General features: G+C 38.6%; 1 protein-coding gene across 1 annotated transcript in view; it reads right to left on the reverse strand.

The window, feature by feature from the left end:
• DHRSX (dehydrogenase/reductase X-linked) overlaps positions 1-22,229 on the reverse strand; it is a 161,968-nt gene that overhangs the window by 104,363 nt on the left and 35,376 nt on the right. Inside the window, exons 2-3 of the mRNA XM_054654665.2 lie at positions 19,894-20,001; positions 7,604-7,672 (exon numbers count right to left, since the gene is read on the reverse strand). Of these exons, the coding sequence (XP_054510640.2) occupies positions 7,604-7,672; positions 19,894-20,001 (177 nt within the window). The remainder of the gene's footprint in view (positions 1-7,603; positions 7,673-19,893; positions 20,002-22,229) is intronic.

Raw genomic sequence — 22,229 nt, forward strand, 5'->3', positions numbered from 1 at the left:
CTGTGCTGATACCCAAAATCTCTTATGCTAAAAAATTATAAAAAATATATCGTTTTTCTAATTTTAAGTGGAATTTCTTGCATTTTAGGTTGTGCCCAGTGACTCTGGTCCTGTCATTGAGCACTGTTGAGGAGAGCCTGGCTCATAATTTATTTAAGAACTGGGATATCTATTCAGAGCTTCAATTCTGTGCCACTGAAAAACAGTCCTTGAAAAACAAATTAAGCATGGGCACAGTGGCATTGGTCCTTGGGAGGTGCAGAGGCTCCTCTCTAGCAATTCTTCCTCTAGAGCTTTGCCATATTGCTGCAAGGATGGAGCTGACAAGGAAATACTGGCACTGCCTGCACACTCAGGCTGACCAGCATCTGTTGTTTGATGTGCAGCTCATACCTGGCAGGTTGCTCACACAGCATACACGCTCTGCTTATTCCACATTTATTTCAGCCCACAAGTTCTCCATGCTCTTGGCAGCTGAACATCCAGTACAGAAGCCAATGGCATTTCCTCAGAAAATATTCTACTTGTTATAAGCAAATTAACTTCTAAGCCCTACATGTAACTCACAGAAGATAGGTCTATGTAATGTAGTTCTTGGAAGAGAAATACAAAAGCATTCCAGAGAGAACACAAATTGCTTTTTTCTTGGCTTTGTCTTTCATATATGCTGGCAATTTTCTTGAAAACAGACAAGGTCTAGAAATGGCTCACACAACTTGCCTGCAACTACTGATCGAGAAAAAATAATGGAATATTAAAGGTTGTGACAAACCAGGAGCACCTTATTCAGTCACTGCACAACATCATGACTCTACAAGTGCATACAAGAGGATCAAAATCCTCTGAAAGTCTGAAATGGGAGCTTTTTCCAGCTTTGAAGAGGCAATTTTCATTTGAAACTCCCTTTCTCCAAATTGCCTTCAGTAGGGCAGCACAATCAGCAAAATCCTAACCTCAGAGCTTTGGTGCCATTAGTCACACAAAGCTTTGGTGATTTACAGTCAGAAAATCATTTCAAGACATCTGACGGGACTTTGTTATTCTGCCTACAGCTACACCTGTGCACTTCTTTGTCTCTAAGTTTCAATTAGAGATAATTTAAATAAGAGAAAATCACATTTCCTAGTGGCAGAGCCTGTTAATGAAATGTGTTTCACATTTCCAATGGAAATGGGAATTCAGGAAACCAACAGGCAGAGCTTGTGCCTGCATTATGAATACATTTCACATTTGAAAGACTTTATCTCCATCTCAGTATCCAGATATGCAACTCATCTTCAGCTATGTGAACCATATTCATATTGCTCTTATTTCTGATTTGCCACACTGTTAACATGACCATTCAATTTCCAAAGTGTTTTTAGAAACCCAAAAAATAGGTGTCGCAGACATCTTTTTGTGAATTTTTTTTCTTTAGGATTTTCTTGCTGAAGCTGAGAAGTTTCAGCAACAAATGTAAACAATTATTATCTGCTGCTGTGGAATGTAACAAGTCCACCTGTGATTGGCCCCTCTTGAATATTTATAATTAATGGCCAATCAAGACAGAGCTATCTTGGACAGAGTCCTAGAGAGCTGCCTTTGTTATCATTCTTTTCTTTTCTATTCTTAGCTTAGCTAACTTCTGAGAAACCTGTCCTTCTTTTCCTTTTTAGTATAGTTATAATGTAATATATATATATACCATAAAATAATAAATCAAGCCTTCTGAACATAGAGTCAACATTCTCATCTCTTCCCTCATCCAAGAACCCCTGTGACCACAGCCACAAATAGGGGTTTCTCTATTGTTTTAAGTACCTATAAGAACTGAGAGGGGAAATCTTCTATCATGTTACACTGGAAGTCAAAAGGAGAGCAAGAAAAGACATAAACAAACAGGCTTAACAAATTTAACCATGGTTTTGCATCAAAGAATTATGTAAAACAAACAGAAAAGCAGGACAATTGATTTGAAAAGTTTTAACCTAAGTGATGTTATCAAAGGGCTCTGGAGACATCTTTCTGTGGATTAAAATCTTTCCTGCCTAATATGAAGCAAAATGTCACCAGCTTTTCTGGATAAGGGACATAAGTGCTATGAGCACAGAGAAAAAGTATTAGCCCAGGCATTACTTTCTTGGTCTCCAGAAAAAAGTCTTCCATCCATGTGCATGGGGAGGATCCAGTCACAAATTTAGATTAAGTTTAACACATCCAATGTTTCTCAATATTCAAATATGTTCATATGGCTTGAATATACCTAACATAACCTCAGATGGGTCTGTGGAAGGAAAATAAATCTTAATGTTTAGGTTAATGTCTAAGGTTCTTAGACCTGTCATCAAGTGACAAAGCAGAAAAATTCTGCAGTTCCACACAGAGTCCTGCTAAGTGGAACACTGTCAGACTGAGACTTCTCTGCTCCCATTCATATCACCACCTTGGCTTTCAAGGTGTCTTCATGAGCGTGGTGTTCAGCTGTACAACTCCAACTGAGGGCAGTCACTCACCTGCCAAAGCCAAGTACTGGAGATGATGCACCAGCCCGAGAAAACAAACCAGGCAGGTGGAAACTGCACTGTCATTGTCAGGAAGCTCTTTAAACTAATCCTACAGGTCTTTCAGCATCAGCAGTGGTAGAGAAAGGATATTTCAATAGGATGTGGTAGAAGAGACAAAGTAACCACATTAGGTCCAGCCACAAGCCCAGGATGTGACGCTTTTACAACTCAAAACACCACCAAAAAAAAAAGTGACACAAGCAAATATAAACTCACACATGCTTATGCACACTTGTAAAAGATATGTCTTAAACACAAATATTTTCCACTTTTTTGACTGGTTGGATGACCACTTCCATAATGATGTCTTTGGCATGCCATCCAAAAGAAAAAGTCCTGGTAGACATTTTTGCACAACAAGGCATCAGTCCTTGCTGAACTGAACTCTTTGCTGAAGACAACTCCAGCTTATATCATGGGAATACCACCACCAAGTTTAAAAGTTTGTGAATTTGGGAACTCAGCAGATTACTTCCTCTAGCCTGCAGGGAAAGCTAACAACAAACTCTCTGGTACAGAGCAGAAAAAGCTGGACTGCTCTGTTAAAAACTGACACAGCAAGCGTTGGTGGAGAAACCACCCATGAGTGATTCTGTAATTACACGTGGTACAAATCAGCTATATTAACCCATCTTCTTTCACATCAATTCTTCAATCTCAGATCTCTAACAAAAAGGAAAAATTCCTTATTTATTAGCAAGTTATACTACAAAATGGAGCAAGAGATCTTGTCATGTCCTTATTCCCTGGCTGAGCCACATGTAGCAAAAACATCTCTAGAGAAAGCTCTGGGAAAGAGCCAGGCTTGTTAAATGCATGCGAATTTTTTTAAGACAATTCATTCTACTATTTGGCCCACGCTGTCTTTATGTGGGTCAGACTGTAAATGACACAATTTGGCTGCCACTGTGCTAACCTCTGCATTCCTCTGGCTCTGAGGGAGAAAGTCTCTTCTTCGTTTCTCACCTGACTTCAAATGGAAGTTTCATGAAGGCTGTGAATTTAGCTGGTAGTTTTATAATTGTGGTTTTATTTAAATTGCCGCAAAAATGTTGGGTGAGATTAAATGCAGGCTTCTCCTTTTGAAGAGGTCTATGCTTAATATGACTTTTACACCCTCTTTTCTCACTCAATGATAATTCTTTTCTCCTTTGACTCTAGTTGCAACTCCAGCTCCTAAACTCTGGATGTGAGAGCCTTCCCCTGGTACTGTGCTGTGTGATATTTATGCATAAAATTTTGCTAATTGCTGATTCCATCGGCATTCATAAACCTTTGCTGGAATGAATGAAACTTTCATTCATGTTTATATATGAGTTTCCAACATTTGTATGTTTGTAATCATCAGGCTAAAACCAGCTTTCATTTGCAGAGACATAGGCTGAGGGTAACTGAGTCAGGAGATATAACTCTGTTATGTAAATTGAGAGATTCTTTTTCAGTACCATTGAGAGTTGACTTTATCACAGAAACCTCTCATTTCCACAGCTCAATGAAGTTTGTTCACCACTGGTAACTGTGGTTATGGCTGCACTACCAAGCAGTTTGGATCAATATAAGTCCATTTCTGGAGCTCATTTTGTGCTGGGCACCTGACATAGGCACTTGCTGCAGGTCTGTGTAAGGCTCAGATAAACTCTGAAGCTTGCTCCCATGCAGTACTGCTGTGTTACTGCTGCAACTCACCTCCCAGCCTAGTCCAATCCAAAGGGAATCCAGGACAGGACCTGCAGTGCCCTTCCTGATAGGAACCTCTGCTCAGCAAGCAGCCAAGAGCTGAGGGCTGCCTGAAAAGCACCCAGCTGATCTAACTAATGAACACACTAACAGAGACACACCCTATGTGCAAATTACAGAGATTTATCCAATTAGAATATCTCTGTGGCAATCCCGAGCCATCAACGATTTTCCCAGCCATATAATTGCCACTATTAACAACACAAGTTCCCAATTTAACAAATGGAAGCAAGATAAACGTCCACACCATCCTGGCTTCTCCCAGCTTTATGATTCATGCTGTAGCAATGTGTTGCCCTTGGTCTTTTGGAAATAGCGCCCGGTGTGAGAATTTTAATGACAATGCAGCACTACTTCTGGCCTGTTTTGGATATCTGAGGGCTGGGATTTCTTTATCATGGAGGAGGTTCTGATGGTTAAGCTGACTGGGTCTATCATGCCCCAAGGACTTGTAGCTTATTTACTTGCTCTCAACTGCCCATGCACATCCTCCCTCCTTACACTTTGCAATAGATTACCCACAACAGAGACCCAAAACCAAGGAAGACACTTAAACAGTCTGGAATCAGCAGGGAGAGGAACCAAGAAGGTTTCTGATGCAGCTCCAGGAAAGAGGGTGGGTGGAAGAGGAGATGAAGTGCTACGTTGTTTAGATTTTCTTTAGCATCACTGCTTTGTAGCAAATGGCTGCAACTGCTTTCCTCTCCAGTTCTGTATTCTCTTTTGGCATTGGCTCTGCTTTCCATGCCCCCAGGGTGGGAAACCAGGCTGCCTGCCTCCCTGTATTCAGAAGTTTTGTCCATCCTTTCATGTCTTGCCATGCTTTTACAAAAAAACAAAACAATAACAAAACAACCAAAACCCATCACCTGCATGCATAGCCTTTTTATTACTATCCTTTATCCTCCTCTGCAACTGTTAGCACATTATTGCTCCTCAGCTGCTTCATAGGAATTACTTATGTACATGCATTGAATCTCACTTGTCCCAGAAGTAAGTACAGATTATGTCAAGTAAAACTACTTACCCTTAGATATCAGACAGAGCCCCAGACAGACAAGGCCAAGACAGAGAAGGATGACAGTGCCTTAAAAACATTGTAATTACTTGCATTCAATAAGCCTGGCATTTTCCCAGAGCTGTCTCTGGGGATGTTTGTGCTATGTATGGCTCAGCCAGGCAACAAGGAGAGGACAAGGTCTTTTCCTCCCTTTTGCTGTCTAACCTGATAAAAAGCAAGGAGATTTTCTTTGTTCTAAGGAATCTGAAATCTAGATAACAAACTGATGGCATCTCATGTTGTTTGTCCATAATAGCTATATTGTCCCAATCCTTGACCACACTGGCTGCCCAAAAATACTCTTTTGAATAGTTCTCCTTCAAGAGTCTGATGGTCCTGATGGGAGCAGTTTCTGTAAAGAAGTGTTTTCATATGGGCCATGAAAAATGCTCAAAGAAAAAGCAGGGGGAAAGGGTCAAGACAGCCAATAATGTTTTTATGCAGTGACTAAACAGATCTTGAACTGTAGCTTTTGAAAGGGTAATACTCTTGCACAGCCCTGTCTCAGTGTTTTGGTTTGAATACAAGCATCATCTAGCCAACCAAGGACACAGTCACACTATCTACACACACATCTTATTAAAAGCAAAGTGCAGATTCATTGATAAACAGTAACACAGGAGTGGCTCTCAGTTCTGAACAAGTCTTTTGCACAGGACATTGCATTTGTAAATACAAATTTTCCTCAATCAGTGAGAAATTTCTAAAAGACTATACTCTTCTAATTTAATTTTAGGCCAAACCTATCGGGGCCTGAGATTACATAAACCTCAGTTAAAATAATTACAGTGAGGAACAACTTCAGTTGACTTTAAGTACTCTTTCAGGTTCCTCAAACTGACATCTGTGTCTTAACAGTTTATACCTGAGGGCTATAACTGACTTTACCTAGAAAAAGCAATAAGGCCTGGAGTGCTAGAAAAGCCTGTGATCACACAGGAGGAGAAAATAACACAGACCCTGGTTTACTCAGATTCATCCAAGTCACAAGACATTGTTAATTCCAACTGGTTTTGGTCTCTGCACAGAAACTTCCAGCAAAAGACTTTAATGATGCAATAATTACCTTTTTCCTTTCATGATCCTTCTAACTATGCCTTAATGTATGATGCTTTTAACTAGCATACATGTATCCTAGGGCTATAATGGATGCACATTTATTAAAGTCAAAAGATAAATCATAATGAAAGGGTTTTTTAACGCAATAATTAACATGTATTTTGATCATCATAACAGTAATTATTAGAGGTACAAAAACAGAATCAGATCTCAGAAGAAGCCATGAAGATCCCAAATAGGTCGGACTAGCAACACTGCTCTATTATTTTGCCAAGAAATTATGTGTCAAAGTGGCAGGAATGAATCATCATGCACCATTAGGAACTACACCCAGTGACACCCAGGGACAAAAATGTGAGCTGCACTAACCTCCACCATGAGCTGCAAATGGCAATCACAGAGCAGGTAGTGTAGAATGTGCCTTTTCTCTGAGTTAGCAAGCTGTGCTGTCCTTATACCTCTACAAACATGATAGACCATCAGGTAAAGGAAATAAGAGAAGAACCACAGAAAGGTAGGAATTTAGGCTTGATATGAAAGGTCTATTTATATTTAAGAGCATGGTTTTACTTTGTGAAGTATTATAAGCTCTTAACATGTGTCAAATGATCCAATCAAGTAGCCTTGATCTTTCAAAAACCTGTTAATTCCTAAAACAAGCAAAGTAAAAGAGCACACACTCTTACCTGCTGTCACCCTCCCCTTAGCAAAAATTACTGGTATTCTGAATTTTTTCCCATCTATTGAATCATGCACATACACATATGCAGGCAGACTGTAACTTGCAGGCAACCCTTTTTCAATGACAAACAGTAAAGTCAAACCAGGCTGAAAACATTTTTTAAGAAATATCCTATGCATTTTACCCCTGAGTCAGATTTATTTCTAGAATTCAGTTCACAGAATCACAGAACCATTTGGGGAAAAAAGGACCTTAAAGAGCATCTAGTTCCAAACCTCCTGCCAGGGGCAGGGACACCTTCCACTCCACCTTCCACAGTTTGCTCAGTGCTCCATCCAATCTGTCCTTGAACACTGCCAGGGAGGAGCCATCTACAACTGCTCTGGGAAACCTGTTCCAGTGCCCCAAATTTAAAAAAAAAAAAATTCAGCATTACACAAGGGGTCCTCATATAAAAGGAGATGGATGACAGCAAAAAGAGAGGGAAAATGGTTCCTTAAAGGAAATTGTATAATATGGTACCTTTTCCAGACAAAGTTTCTTCTTTTATTTTCCTCACCGCTTCTTGGCCATCACTTTCATTGTTTCCAGCTGTTAAAGGACAGAAAATGAAAAATTAGCAATGCAATCAATTTAAGGACTGGCCTGTATGAAGTGACAACCACAGTGTAGAACCAGTGTGAAGTTTTTGGTGGAAAGGTGTGCTGCAGAGGCTTTCAAAGAGGGCTATACAAATGCACTGTGATTTCCACAAGTTCTGCCAGTTTATCTCATTTATTCATATAAAATAGAACTATCTACTGGACTTGAGATTTGAGTCCGTGAGACAAGTGAATTGTTTCACATCCAGATTGTGCAAAAACTTCACTGCAGGTTAGAGCAGATTTTCCCTTGCTCTTTTTTCCAAAATGAAGACTTCCACAGTTGGAGGAAAGTCCTGACTACCCTGTCTCAAATGCTCATGAGAGGATTTATTAGTGCTAACATAAAATATGATTAAGCATCACATAAATGTCTTTTGTATCATCCAGCTTAGGTGGGTGGTTACTAATTGTCTGACATTTGTTTGCCAATTTTTTTATAACATGTCAAAGGAAAAAAACATAAGCATGAGAGATATAGGAATTGACACAAGTTGAATTTTTAAAATTAATATTCAATTTATCCATCAAAATATTTTCCATAGCATGGAACATCAAAATACCTATTGCTTATTATCTAAATTGGATAACAATCCCGATATCTCTTATGAATTTCACGAAGCTGCCTATTTTCCTCATTATATAAAATTCTGCCAAAGTTTCTGTAAAGATTTTTTTTTGTGCCAGCCTGCAAGTATCCTGTTCTTGCTTTCACAGCACCACAAAATAAAATGAAGTTGGAAGAGACCTCAGGAGGTGTCTGGTTCAGCCCCCTGTTCACATTAGCTGGTACATGCTTGTATTTACTTGTGAAAAAGGACTTGAAACACATCTTTGTTTTCATGATATGCAAGAAAACCTAACATTTACATAAATTTAGCCAAAATTAATACACTTGGCATTCCAGATACTGGAGAGAAAATAATTCTCACATAAAATCTAGATTCATACAGGTGTACAACTGCTGTCCATAAATTCCATTAACTATGGACTTATATTGCTAGGAAGGAAGGAAGGAAGGAAGGAAGGAAGGAAGGAAGGAAGGAAGGAAGGAAGGAAGGAAGGAAGGAAGGAAGGAAGACCCAAAACAACAAAGCAGATATTTGCAATATTTTCTTCTTGGTGTTTTTCCCCCTTTAAAACCATCCAGCCTTGTAGAGAAGAAAAACATTCAGTTTGATGCTAATTTCCAGATATAGATGCAGCATCAACAAACAAACCCTCCAATGAAACCCTGCCATTTCTGGGGAAATTTGTGCACAGGGATTATGGGCAACAGATTAATTTTCCTCACTGTTTCATCTCAAGTAATGTACTAGAGTAGGATTTCAAAATCAGAGTGTTGTTATTTATTAGGCTGGATAGTGTTATGCTAGAAATAAGAATACTTGTATGCCAATTCTGTGAACATCTTATTTGATTCCTCTTTTATTCAGCACCTCTCGTGCAGAGATCTGGCTTATTAAAGCCTCCAGTGCCATGATATAACTCTCAGTATGTTCATTTAATTTGTTCTTTTAAAAGAGCTTGTGTTCACAAGAAATTTTAATTTGCTTTATTTTGCTCTTATATAAATGGTTATTCATTAAAGCTCAGTGCCTTCCAAATCAGCTCATTTTATTTATATTTACATATTTTTCACTCTGGACCACTGGGAAAAAAAATTATTATTTTGCTAAACAGTCACTTCAGATGTCTGTTTCCAGCCTGATCCAACAGAGTTTGAAAACCAGATGCTGAAGGCTGGAGTATTGCAAAATTGAAATAGCTTCAGCGAAAACTGCCACAATAATAGAGGTTTTCTAAAATCCTTCTTTCAAAGAAAATCCTGCAAGAAAGAATAAAGACATTGAACAAATGACCAAAATCCTTACAAAAAGTTCAAAGGTACTTAGATCAGAAGGATGTATACCATGAAACTGGGAGGCTAATCTAGGCTTCTGAGTTAGGTTAAGGAGATCAGCACCCCTTTGTCAAGGGGGGAGAGGAAAGGGACATTGCACTTTTGCACTGCTTCCCTTCTAGTACATCCTTCTGGGATCTTCTAAGCAAAGTGAGTGGTAAGCATCAAAAAGATCAACCTCCTTTTAAGTGCTATATTGCTATTCAAAATTAAAAAAAAAAAGCTTTTTAAGTCATCAAGCTAACAGAGTCAGCTTTGGGTTGGGAAAAATCAAAACTAATCTGCATCTTCTTGATGAAGTTGGGTCACTAAAGGGCACAGCCCTCAAGTGCATTAAACAGATGGACAGCACCCTAAATTCAGGATGGTTTACTAGACGAGGGTCAAATTCTTACTGCTGTCAACTGGTTTAAATCCTCAGTATCATATTTGTCATGATTCTTTAAAAAATTTTTTGATACACAAACTAATCCTCTGGCTGGACATATTTTCAATGATTCACCATAATTTCTATATGTTCCATATACTATAATTTATCCATTTTAAGTGTTATAGCATCTGTAGCATAAGATCTGCCTACTCTGAATTCAAATGGCTTGAAGGGAAGGGTAAGAAAGGGAAGAGAGATGATCATGTATTTTATGCAGTGAGGAAATCTTAGAAAAAGCTTTGAGAACAAGGGATTCATTGTCTTGGGAGCTTACATCATCAAAGTACCCAAAACCATAATAATCTTGCTTTTCATGCTAATTTAAAATGTCTACTGGGAACTCAAAATAGATATAGTTTTCTCAAGAACTGTTTATGCAAGCAGTTCAGTGCCTTACCTGATGGGGTTTTTTTTCCACTTAGTCCACAAATAGTGAAGAATTTGGGTGACACTTATTCAATAACAACGCTGACTAAAATAAATTCTGAAAAAAACCCTTAAAATATAAAAATAAATTCATTCTAAACAGATGTACCTGTATAAAATCAGATATCATTTCAATGGCATAAAAAATATAATTCCTAATAAAATACTGAAAAAAAGGAAAACATATTTAATAACAACTTTTAGTCAAAGAAATGCAGTCATCTCCTCCACATTTACTTCCACAAACATCACAAGTCAAAGCAAGCTGATATGAAGCCACCAGAGAAGTACATACTAAAATTCTTATGAGCACCAATGGGCTCTGGATCTTATCCTAAATGTCAGGCTCTGTCATCTCAGTCACTTAAGTAGATCCTAACTCTGAAAGTTATTTCAGGGATTTCAACAGAATTGTCACAGAGATTGCTCAGTCTCAACAAGGCTGAAAAAAGCATGGCCCTTAGAAATCCTTCATGGGCAAAAACACATTATTGCTAATAAAGGGGTTCTGATACATCTATATGCATTTTTCATACAATATTTTTAATTTCTTTGAATGTGACTATCTCTTCAAAAAAGTAATTGCCACTCACACACTGAATTTATGTACAAGACTGATCCTGATAAAGAAATAAGAGCTTTTCCAAATGGTGTTTTGCAAAACTAAGAATTTGCAATCTTGATGTTTCAAGGAAATGTACTCCAGGGCATTAAAAAAAATTTAAAATAGTCTTTGATCAACAATAGAGCCTATAAAGCTTAAGGTTGCCTGGAGAGAATAAACCCACAAATCCAAAAAGCCCTTGCTTACTTAAGTCTGTCAAGGAGAAAATTTCCTTGCTTTCAGTAAGATAGCACAAAATGAAGACAAATAAAAACCTTTGGAGATGAACACCAAGAAGATTCAAAGCAACCAGCACGTGGTGCCCAGAGAAAGACCTGAGCCCTCCAGCTTGGAGCCTGAGAGCCACCTTGTGCACAAGGCACCCCTCAGCCTGTGATAAACCCAGAGAAGGGAACCCCAGGGGGGAAGGCAGGAGCGAGAGCTGCCCAGGGGCAGGGCAGGCACGTCACCTCCCAGCTCTCCCCACACGCCCCAGACACGGGCAGGGGTGACCCCCTCAGTCACCAGTGCCTCAGGAACATGAGATAAAGCTCATCCCTTGACCTGTGGAGCCATAATTACAGATCAGTTACTCCCTGAAACAATGGATCACTTCCCAGGGTGTGCAGCATGCCCCATGGGCCTTCCCTCTCCCCACTGCTGACTTCCAGCCACCTAATTCAGAAGTGGTGCCCATAAACTCTTACATGTCTACCAGGAAAAGCTGGGGGGTACAGTAATCAATTCTGTATAAGTGTATACCATCTGATTAAGGAATTGCAAAGGATAATGGTTAGATGCCTTTGTGCAACAGAATGTAAAAGTTTCCAAATGGAAATTTGAATCAAGATGCCTCCTCAGAGTAGAATAATCCTCATTATGATCGAAGGGGAACTGATTTCTTTGAAGCACCAGCCTGAAGACAGGGCTTATGAGGGCACCCAATGCCTCAAGAGGAAAACAAAATCCTATCAGCTGGTGTTAGGAAGATTATGATTTATGAGTGAACACAAAAAATAGAACATGCCAAAAAGAGAGGAATAACTGCCCCCACAACCTCCAAGGATGAGAAATTTGAACTCAATACAATATGAGCAGGTTTTTTAAGGAATTTATAAGATTTCTTTTAAAGGAATTTGTAAAATCTTCAATAAAAAGAATACTGATCTTACATCTCATATATAAAACATTTAAGGCATGGATTTCAATAATAGGTATAAGGATGTGACCAGCTATAAAAAATAAATCGTGAACATGATACAAACTTCCTTGTGTCCAAAGATACCACACATCTTTTGTCATTGAGTTCATCACACAACAGTCACAATTAAATACATGCCTTTCTTACATGAAAGGTGGAAATATTGCTGTAAGTATTCCTTTGAGAAAAGAAACAAAAAATGAGCAAGGGAGAGAATGTCGATTTGCAAAAAGAAAAGAAATCCTCATTATTGCCTTAGGTTTCAGCAACCCATCTGTTCCAACAAGAGGTTAAGAACGACCCTGTTTATCAAACTCAAGATACATCTAGACAAGTGCCCTCTTTCCAACTATAACCTGCAGCAGACACTTAAGGAAAAGACATGACAGCAATAAGTCTAGGAGTGATTTTCTCCAATACACCCTCCCAGAAGCAGGAAGTTTCAGAGATTTCCTGAATCCAAGGTCACACATGGCCTCCCAATGAACATGGCCTGCACTACTACACCTAATTGCACTTTCAGTTCATTCAAGAACTTGACCGCCCAAGAGTCCTGGGACAGCAGGCTCCGTGATTTAATGACACACCTAATTATGTTTAAAAGGTTATTCTTCAGTAGCTTGTTTGTTTTTGTATTTTTTTATTTTATTAGATGTTCTCCACTTTGTGTACAATAATACAGGGAATGACCACTTCTCCTTCACTTCCTACACCATTCATAACTGTATGATCACACCTCAGTCATCTGTTTGGAAGCAGAAGGATGTTTGTTCTGTGCCCCACCTTGTACAAAGCCATCCTCTACTCCTAACCATCACTCTTTAGTTTTTTCCAGTTCAACCAGACTCCTTTTGAGTATGCACAACAGGATGATCCAATGGTTTCTATAAAGGAAGAGGGACGCTTTCTGTCCTGTTTTCATCTCCTTTCCTGCTCAGTAATATAATTTTATTTGCCTTTATGACTGGCACGAAATATCGATGATGTTGTACATAGAGCTTTCAGCAGTAAATCACAATATTTATTTAACTCTTTGACTAGCAGTTAATTTAGGTCCTATTCTTGTAAATACATAGGTGTGGCTGTTTTTTCTCATATTCTGTACTTGCATTTACTAACACTCTGTATTTATCCATCCTTTCATAGCACAGTCATCCACTATTGGGAGATTATTTCCTATTCTTCATAGTAGTTAAGATTTCACAAGGCATCTCTGGACACCTCCCAGTCCCACCCTCTGCTACAATTGGTGGCCCAGGACCATGTCCAGTCAGATCTCAGGTGTTTGCAGGGATGGAGACTCCTCAACCTCTCTTGGCAGCCTGTGCCAGTGTTTGAACAGCCACAATGTAAAAAAAAAAAAAAAAAGGGAAAAAAAAGGAGTGGTTTTTTTTTTTTCCCATTAGGTACTTATACACTGGAAAAGATCCTCCTAACCCTTCTGTCCTTTTCAGGCTGAATACATCTCTCTCAGCCTCTCCTTACATGTCAGAAACTCAAATTCTTTAATTATCAATAGTCAAACAATTTTGAATATTCTAAACACATTTAAACAAAATGCATCATCTCACTCTTCACCCTGTATTCTGTATCTATCTATGATAAATGAACTGAACATCTGTCTGTGGGACCACAAGCATTTTTGCTCCAACTCAAAGCTGATAAATTATTTCTCAATATTGTTTTCTGTCTGCTAATCTATTACTAAACTACAAGAAATCTTTCTCTTATCTCAAGACAAGCCAGCCACTTTAAATCTTTTGGCATGAATCTTAACAAAAACATTTGAAAACCAGGATTAAATTAATTCACACAGTTGTTGAATATTTCAAAGCATTAGGCATAAATGCTTAATGAATAAATTAAACAAGCACCTAGAAAAACTGCACTAACTCTTCCAAAGTTCCAATAACACATATTTAACTCTACATTTTTTTAAATGCCTGACTTATTTTTCAATATAAAAAACAGACTTACTGGCCTATGCACAACATTTTCCCAAAACTGTCCAGCACTGTATTTGTCACCTTACACTTCTTTACCAAAGATGATTTAAGGTTTTATGCAGCAGATACTAGTCCAGAAATACTTTTACACTTCTGATGGATTTTGGTTTCAATCACAGTGGCCTGTTTTAGATTGCTTTAATTTCTTTTTGATGCTTAATACTGTGTTTATACTGGGTTTGTAACAATCTCCATGCTATTTTAAGTTCTGTATCTTTTTAGCTACTCATTTTATATACTTCAGAGACAGTGAACAGATTGAAGACTTCAAGCCCATTTGGTTGCTCCTCATAAGGTTGCTTTTCCACCCCCCTGATAAAACTTGTTTTCCTCTAAACCCTTTAAGACCATTTGAAATAGGCAGACCAGAACACAACATAGTATTTACGGTTCTGGCCCACAAAGGATTCATACAGTTGAATCAACTCATATTGTCTGTTTAGTTTGTTCATTTTCTAACCATTTCTAATATTTGTTTTGATTTTTGCATGGAGCATGACTGAATTTCACAGAATGATCTATTTTGATCCTGAGATCTACATCCAAAGTGATGATGGTCAACACAGAATCCATCACATCTTCTTTTGGCATTAAAATTTTTCCTCATGTCCATCACTCCATATTGATCTACATTGAGTTGTATGTGCCTTTTAACACTCAGCTTCTTATGGTCTTCTTGCAATTCTTCACACATCCCTGGTCTTTATCACCCTGAAAATTTTGATACAATTTGAAGAACTTGTCACTTCATAATGTGTTCTTCCTATAAAATTATTTGTTGAAAGCACCATATGTTAAAACAAGCACAGACGTGACAGTCTTCCAACAGAAGTTAGGGACTAAAGTGTTTGACAAGATTCAAACATATTTGGAAGACTGTGTGTGGCTGTGTGCACATGTATGGTGCATAATTAACAGTAAACAGAGAATTTCATAACCCTGATTACTGTGCACTGATATGATAAAACCTGAACTGAATTACAATTATAAAGGAATCTGTGTGCATTTTCGTTATGCTCATGCAGAAAAATGAAATTATCATCCACTTTTAATAGGTTGGTAAAATTTTGACACTTCCTGACTAACTCTAGAACTCATTCAGGCCTAAAAAACCTGGCTGAAATTAGGAAGATAAATACTTTAAAAAAATATATATATAACCCAAGCATCTCATAGATCCTTGTATATTAAAAAAAGACTATTAAAGTAACTCATAAAATTTTTCAGTAATTGAAATTAAATCAAACTGTCTTTGAAAATGAACTATTGCACCATCTTGATAGGATTTAATTATCCCTCGAAAGTCACTTTGTAGTATTATACAATAAAAGAATTGTCTGATTCATGGTGCAGAGAATCCAGCTTGAAAATTGGAAACTAATGGGAATGAAAGAGGTGACAGAAATATCTCTTGCTTCGTGTCCTGCAGAGCTTACCGAGGTCACACAGAAGTGCTGAATCTGGCGATGGAAGTACATTTATTTATGCCAAAATTGCAGGGCTCAAGCCAAAATTGCATAGCTCCAATAAGTCACCTGAATATATATACATATATATAAGTATAATGAGATTGCTTCCTTCAAAGTATGAGCCTGTCTTAGAAACCTGTGACACTGATATACTCAAATATTAAAGATTGATTACACTGCCCTGAACCTGGCGTTTTATACCAAGCAAAAGTGTAACATTGTAAAGATGCAAATATTTTGATTTTCATTCACTGTTTTCAGATAGAATTATCAAAACTTCTGCATTAGATATTATCACACATTATCTCAGCCTGCTTTTATTAATGTACTGAGGGCAAAAAAAAAAGAAAAAATTCAAATTGAGGCTTTCCTTTTTTGAGTCAACAATTTTAACATGCACACACAGAATCCTCATAAAATTAAACAGCTGTGAACAGGGATGGAAGGAATATGAATAGTTTATGCTTTTTTATCACTCTAAATTGAGACTCACAAAACTGTGGCAAACACCTTGAACCAGAGCTGAACATACTGGGTTTTGTGTCCTGGGCTGGGGGAGGTCATAGAAATTTCCAGGGTATGCTGATTTCCAATGTCCTCATTGTGAAGAGCGTATTTATTTGTAAGTGCATACAAAACATTACCTTCAATATCAGTCACTACTGAATACAGTGTGCCATTTACTTTCTCTCTCTGAAAATGAAATTGCAAGTTTATTTATTAACAAGTAAATTGCATAGGAGAGAGCAGGAGCTCCCTGTATGCTGGATTGTGAAGATTCATCACAGCTATCAGTTTTCCCTAGCAGGGGTTTGGTGTTTGCCATGAGATTTTCCTGAAGTAAAAGCCCTGCTGACTGCGAGTGAAGCTACTGAGAAAAGCAGCCTGGCAGAAAGCCTCAATGAAATCTATCAAACAAACATACAAACATACAGAAAATTACTTTCATCATTTCAGCATTCATCAAAACCTCTTTCTCAGGGAGAGGCTGAGGGCAGGGTGAGCAGAGGGAAACCATCAGTGGGGGATGGAGTCTTGCGCAACAGTGCTGGGACTGGAAAGGAAGGAGGTTTAAAAGAACGATGAAACCACTTGCTGTAAAGGCTCTGAGTGAAGAAACAGCCTTTTCATACAGTGCCTACTCACGCTCCACAAGGTAACATGCTTCCTACTTATTTGCTTTCCTCATTCCATTGGTGGATTTGATTTAAAAGTAGGTTGTCTCAAATATTTACTCCTCTAAAATGTCAAACAGAATCAAAATCACATCCATCACAAATGGTGAATCATTTTTCACATCAGACATTCAGGCTTGACTCATTTGCCTGCTGCAGGGATATCATCCTTTATTGCTACAGTTCCTATAATGAGAAACAAGCATGCAGTGATTGAGCATGATTGAATGCAAGCTACATGTAAGTCTCTTTTGCAAGCCCAAATTCACTTAACATCCACACCATCCACACCTTTTTCACAGAAGTTCATGTCTATATACAAACATAGGATGAAAACAATTCTAGAGGAGAAAGCTTGAGCACACTTGCTCTCTTATTTGAGCCTTGCATGGCCTGAAGCAGAATGTGCTAATGCATGCCAATGTGCCAGCAGATATTTCAAACACACGTTGGACGTTTGGGTCCAACAGTTATGAGCAAGAATGGAAGGTCATTGCATTTAATGTGCTTTTGAGACTGTTATGATCTTGCAGCTGGAAAAGTGCCTGGGTCTATCCATTCTTCTGACAGGGCTGCTTTGGTCTGAAGAGTTTCACAGGCAAAGAAGATGGCTGTGACTCATAGGGCTCAGTGTTCAGGTCAGAGTTTGCTCGGAAGAAATGAATCAGCTGGAGGACTTACTCATCAAATGCTTCCTATAATTAATTTCATTAATTCACATTTGTAGGGATTCGTAATGAAAATAGTAAGATTGATACAATTGTGGAGTCAATGGAAGTGTCTGTGTTTGTAAACACCAAAAGAAAGAGCAAAGTGTTAAAAGGATGCCCTTTATTGACAATCAAAAGACATGTTTAGAGGACACTGTTCCTGTGCTGTGCACGTCAAGGCCACAGCACAGAAGACTGGCAGCAGACGACCATGCACTCTGCCATCAGGAGGATAACATCTCCAGGTTACAGCATAATACCCATACCATTATTTTTCCTGTTTGCCCAGCCTAAAAATAGGTTATAGACAGAGCCTAAATATTGCAGACCAGGAAAAACATACTGAGTGCTGCTGAGCAATATAAAAGATCACTGAATAGTAGTGGTTGGAAGGGAGCTCTGTCCAATCACCCTGCTAATGCAGTTTCACCCAGAACAAGTAACACAGGGCACATCCAGATGAATTGTTAATACCTCCAGAGAAGGAGAATGCACAACTTCCATGGCAGATCTGACCATAAAATAGCCTGTCACTTCTGATCAAGAAGAACCACAGGACCACAGGACTGTCAGCTGGCATGACCTTTTCCCATACTCAGGTGATGCTCACAAGATCACACGAGCTCACACATCTTGGTGCTTATGAGACTATGGGTGTGAGGGTGAGTGAATGAGATTTATGACAGAGTGACTGTGAGCTGAAAAAAAATCAGCTTATTTAGAGATTCTGCACCTAAACCTCACCTTCCCATTCCCAAAACCCTCACACTGAATTTTGTTACATGGAATATCCTAAACTTTAAGTGATACAAAATAAATCTTGAAAAAAAAAGAATGTTCTATGCTTTTGTGACCCTACGCAAAGAGAAGAAAATTACCCTTTTTGTTTTCCCAGAGTAAATTTTTGCAGTCCACCTTAAAGATGAAAAGCAATTTTAGTGAAATATTAATGCTGACATCATTAGCTACATCTAGCTAGATTAGTAACATCTGGCATTTAGCTACATAAAGAAGCATCTACTTGCACTTTGCAGACGCTTGGGTTTGATACCTCTATTAAAACATGTATGAGTAAGTGGTGTTCCACATTAGACCTGTATGATTCCAGGACAATTCCATTAATGTTACTGACTGCACCACACTGAAAGTACATGGCTACTGTGCTCTCATCCATTGTTTGGAGTGGGTCTGATATGTGTACAGAACCTTAGAGAGCAAATTCTGTATAAAAGTTGAACAAAATGGCATTACCAGCTTGATAGTGTACAATGAAATAACAATCTTCAGTGACTCTCTGGAATAAAAGTTACAGTGGTTTAGGTAAAAATCTAGTTAAGGAAAGATGAAGTGAGAAAATGTAGCAATTTAAACATAAAAGTATTCATTATACTACATTCTGATTTAGTAGACATATCAGTAAACATATTCCTCTACTACAAATACATATTTGTAATAAAGGAAGTTTTAAAAAATAGGAAGTCTCCTAAATAGTGTCTGTGGTAGAAAGAAGAAATGGTGCACACAGGACAGTTTTGAGTTCATAGAGAAATTCACCTAACTTGAAATGTCACACTCTAACTCGGTCACCTGAGTGACTCTAAAGAGTAAATCAACTCTTTATTGTCAATGGAGAGGAACAGGCACCTCCAGAAGGTGAATTGCCCAATCCGTCTCAGACTGACACGATTGAATCTCCAGGTATTTATTTTCTTGTCTTGCCTACAGAGGTCTCTTACAGTGACAAACTGAGAAGTAAATGTGCAATTTTTACATGGATAAAGTTATAAGGGCTTCCTCTGTCCTTATAACAGATCATCCCCCACTAAACACTGTAATACTCCTTCAACTCTTTAATTTGTTTTCCTCTTAATGAACATGTACACCCCAATGCTGATGCATGACCCATCCCCAGTAACAAGGAACTAAATAAAATAAATACTTTTTGTAATACTCATCTTTTAAAGGTTTTTTTATTGTTCACTTCTTATCTAAGGTAGTACAGCTCTTCCAAGTCCAACAGAAAAAATCGCTTCCACTATTTTGTTTTAAGATCTTGCAAAGCAAAACATAAATCAATCTTTATTCGTGGTAAATACTGGCAAAATATTCTCCTACATTCCCCTGACATACCCTTACTTATGGATATGTCAGGGGAATGTAGGATAAAGAAAGATAGAAAATACACCTTAAAAGGAAAAGAAAAAGACTTATGAGACAAAAAGTATATTAAGAAAATAATGACTTTACCTATTATCACATGCATGCCAAGTCTTGCCAAATGCTTCACAGTTTGGTAACCAATTCCTTTAGTGCCTCCAGTCACTATAGCAACCTTTCCATTTTGTGTAGGGAAAACTATATGAGAAAAAAGAAATAACACAAGGTTAGTTCACAATAGTAACACAATTAAGAAGTTAAGATGTATTTTAAAGAGTGTACACTTAACAGACCGCTCAAGCCAGGCCGATAAACAATCTCAGGAACAAACTCTGTATGGAAATAAAATCTTTGGAATATCCACAATTATTTACTGCACTATAATTTTCCAGTATTAACAGTTCACAAAAGACTGAGGTTGGCGACACGAAAAGCAAACAACCACTTCAGAAATTTTCTCATTTCTATTTGCATTCATTTCATCATCCTGCAGTCATCTGACCTTTACAATTTCCACCATAACTTTGTTACTGAGCAAGGTGGTGGCAGTTACGTCAGCTCGGGGGTGGCTTACTCAATGTGTACAGGGGAAAAATTCAATTGGCAGCATGATTCCCTGGAAATTTCCTGAATGACAAAAGACCAGCCTCTGTCAGTAACATGGAGGAAAGATCTCAGCCAAAGGTGAGCTGTCAAAAGTACACCAGCTGACCCAATTTCCCCTCATAACTGAGCACTTTCCCTTCTGAAATCACGAGGCCCTGAGCCCCAAAGAAAGGAGGAAGCAATTTTCTTGCATGAAAGCCCCCATCTGCTTTTCCCACCTACATCAGCCCTGCCCCACAGAAGCCAGCATCCCTGATACCCTCACTCTGCCTCCACTCCAAGTGCTCCTTGACCCACACACAGCCTGGCAGGCAGGGAATGCTCCCAAACTTCCTCTGCTATAGGGGTGGCTTAGGCACATCCTGTGTCTCCTGCCTCCCCAGGAGCCCTTAGCCTGCCAAGTGAGCCAAGAAGCATTGGGGATGGCCCTTGCAGAGCAGCTGCCATCCCAGCTACAAGTTCTCACACTGGGTGCAGGCTGCACAGCACATTCCCCCACCATGGAGGGAGTTCTGCAGCCAAAGCAGAGCAAAGGCATTATAATTCAAGTGCTTGGGTGTGAAAAGGCATGAATTAGGTCTAATATCAACTTTTTTTTTTTTGGGTGGAGAATGTTTCATGTGAAGCACCGTGTGGTCTTTAGGTGACCAAGGTGAATTTCTAATTTGCTTTGGAGTCAAAGCTGTGAGGTATTTGCACAGGAAAAATAGTATTAAATACTTCATTTTGTGTGGTGCAGTGTCTGTAGGCAATGCTATAGATAAAAAATGTTAAAAAGATGCCAAGTTTCATCTATCAAAGGACTTTCTATTTTGATTTCCAGGTTTTTAGGAGATTGCTTTGTTGTACAGCACCAACTCATATTTTACATAGTTATGAAACACAGGACTAGCACTGATACAAGCTTCTTTCTTCACAGCAACTTCAAAAAGGATCCACATTTCACCTTTTTTGAAACACATAGTTCTTTCCATCATGATTCAACATGAATTTCTCTTCTCTTCTCTTCAGGTAACAACTCGGTTCTTCCCATCCATGAAGAGAAATTGTTTGCAGTTCTTTGAAGGTTAACTCCAGTTACAGTGATATGTATGCACATAGGTGTCCTGACATATATAATTCAAGCTAAGTAAGACTTCCCCAGGAGCCTTCTTAAGGGACTTCAATTAGCTATATGCAGCCCTGCAACTTCCACCAAAAATACTTCTAATCATAAACTCTAAACAAAATGCCTACAGGTTCAAATCTGGTCAAGAGAAAATGCACTCTTTTGGGCCTGAATACTATAGTGTTTGCAGGGAATCCCAACAAGGGGAGAGATATGATGTGTCTGACTCCATCCTATCAGAAGGCTAATTAATGACTTTATTATATTATATTATTCTATATTATATAACACTATGTTACATTACATCTAAACTGAATCTGCCAAGCACTCACTCTGCACACACTGCACTGAGTCTCGTGCCTGTCCCCTGACAGTCCCAACACACACACACACTTGGCCCTGATAGGCCAAGGAAACAAAAGACCATCACTTTGGGTAAACAATCTCCACGCTGCATTCCACATTTGCACAAACACAGGCACAGCAAATAAGATAAGAACAGTGTTTTCTTTCTCTGATGTTCAGAGAATGTGGAACCCAGAAATACTCTTGGGAAGAATTGTGCCTTGCTTTTCTCTGTGAGGAGAAATGTGGGGCTACAGAGTACCTTCTCTTCCTCTTCTGCCTCCCCACGCCTCCCTTGCTTCCTGGCCTCTCACCACATTGCTACCTGACATTTGGGTTTCACATGCTGCATACAGGTGCTGTCACT

Source organism: Agelaius phoeniceus, chromosome 2 (assembly GCF_051311805.1).
Source record: "Agelaius phoeniceus isolate bAgePho1 chromosome 2, bAgePho1.hap1, whole genome shotgun sequence".
NCBI lineage: Eukaryota > Metazoa > Chordata > Aves > Passeriformes > Icteridae > Agelaius > Agelaius phoeniceus.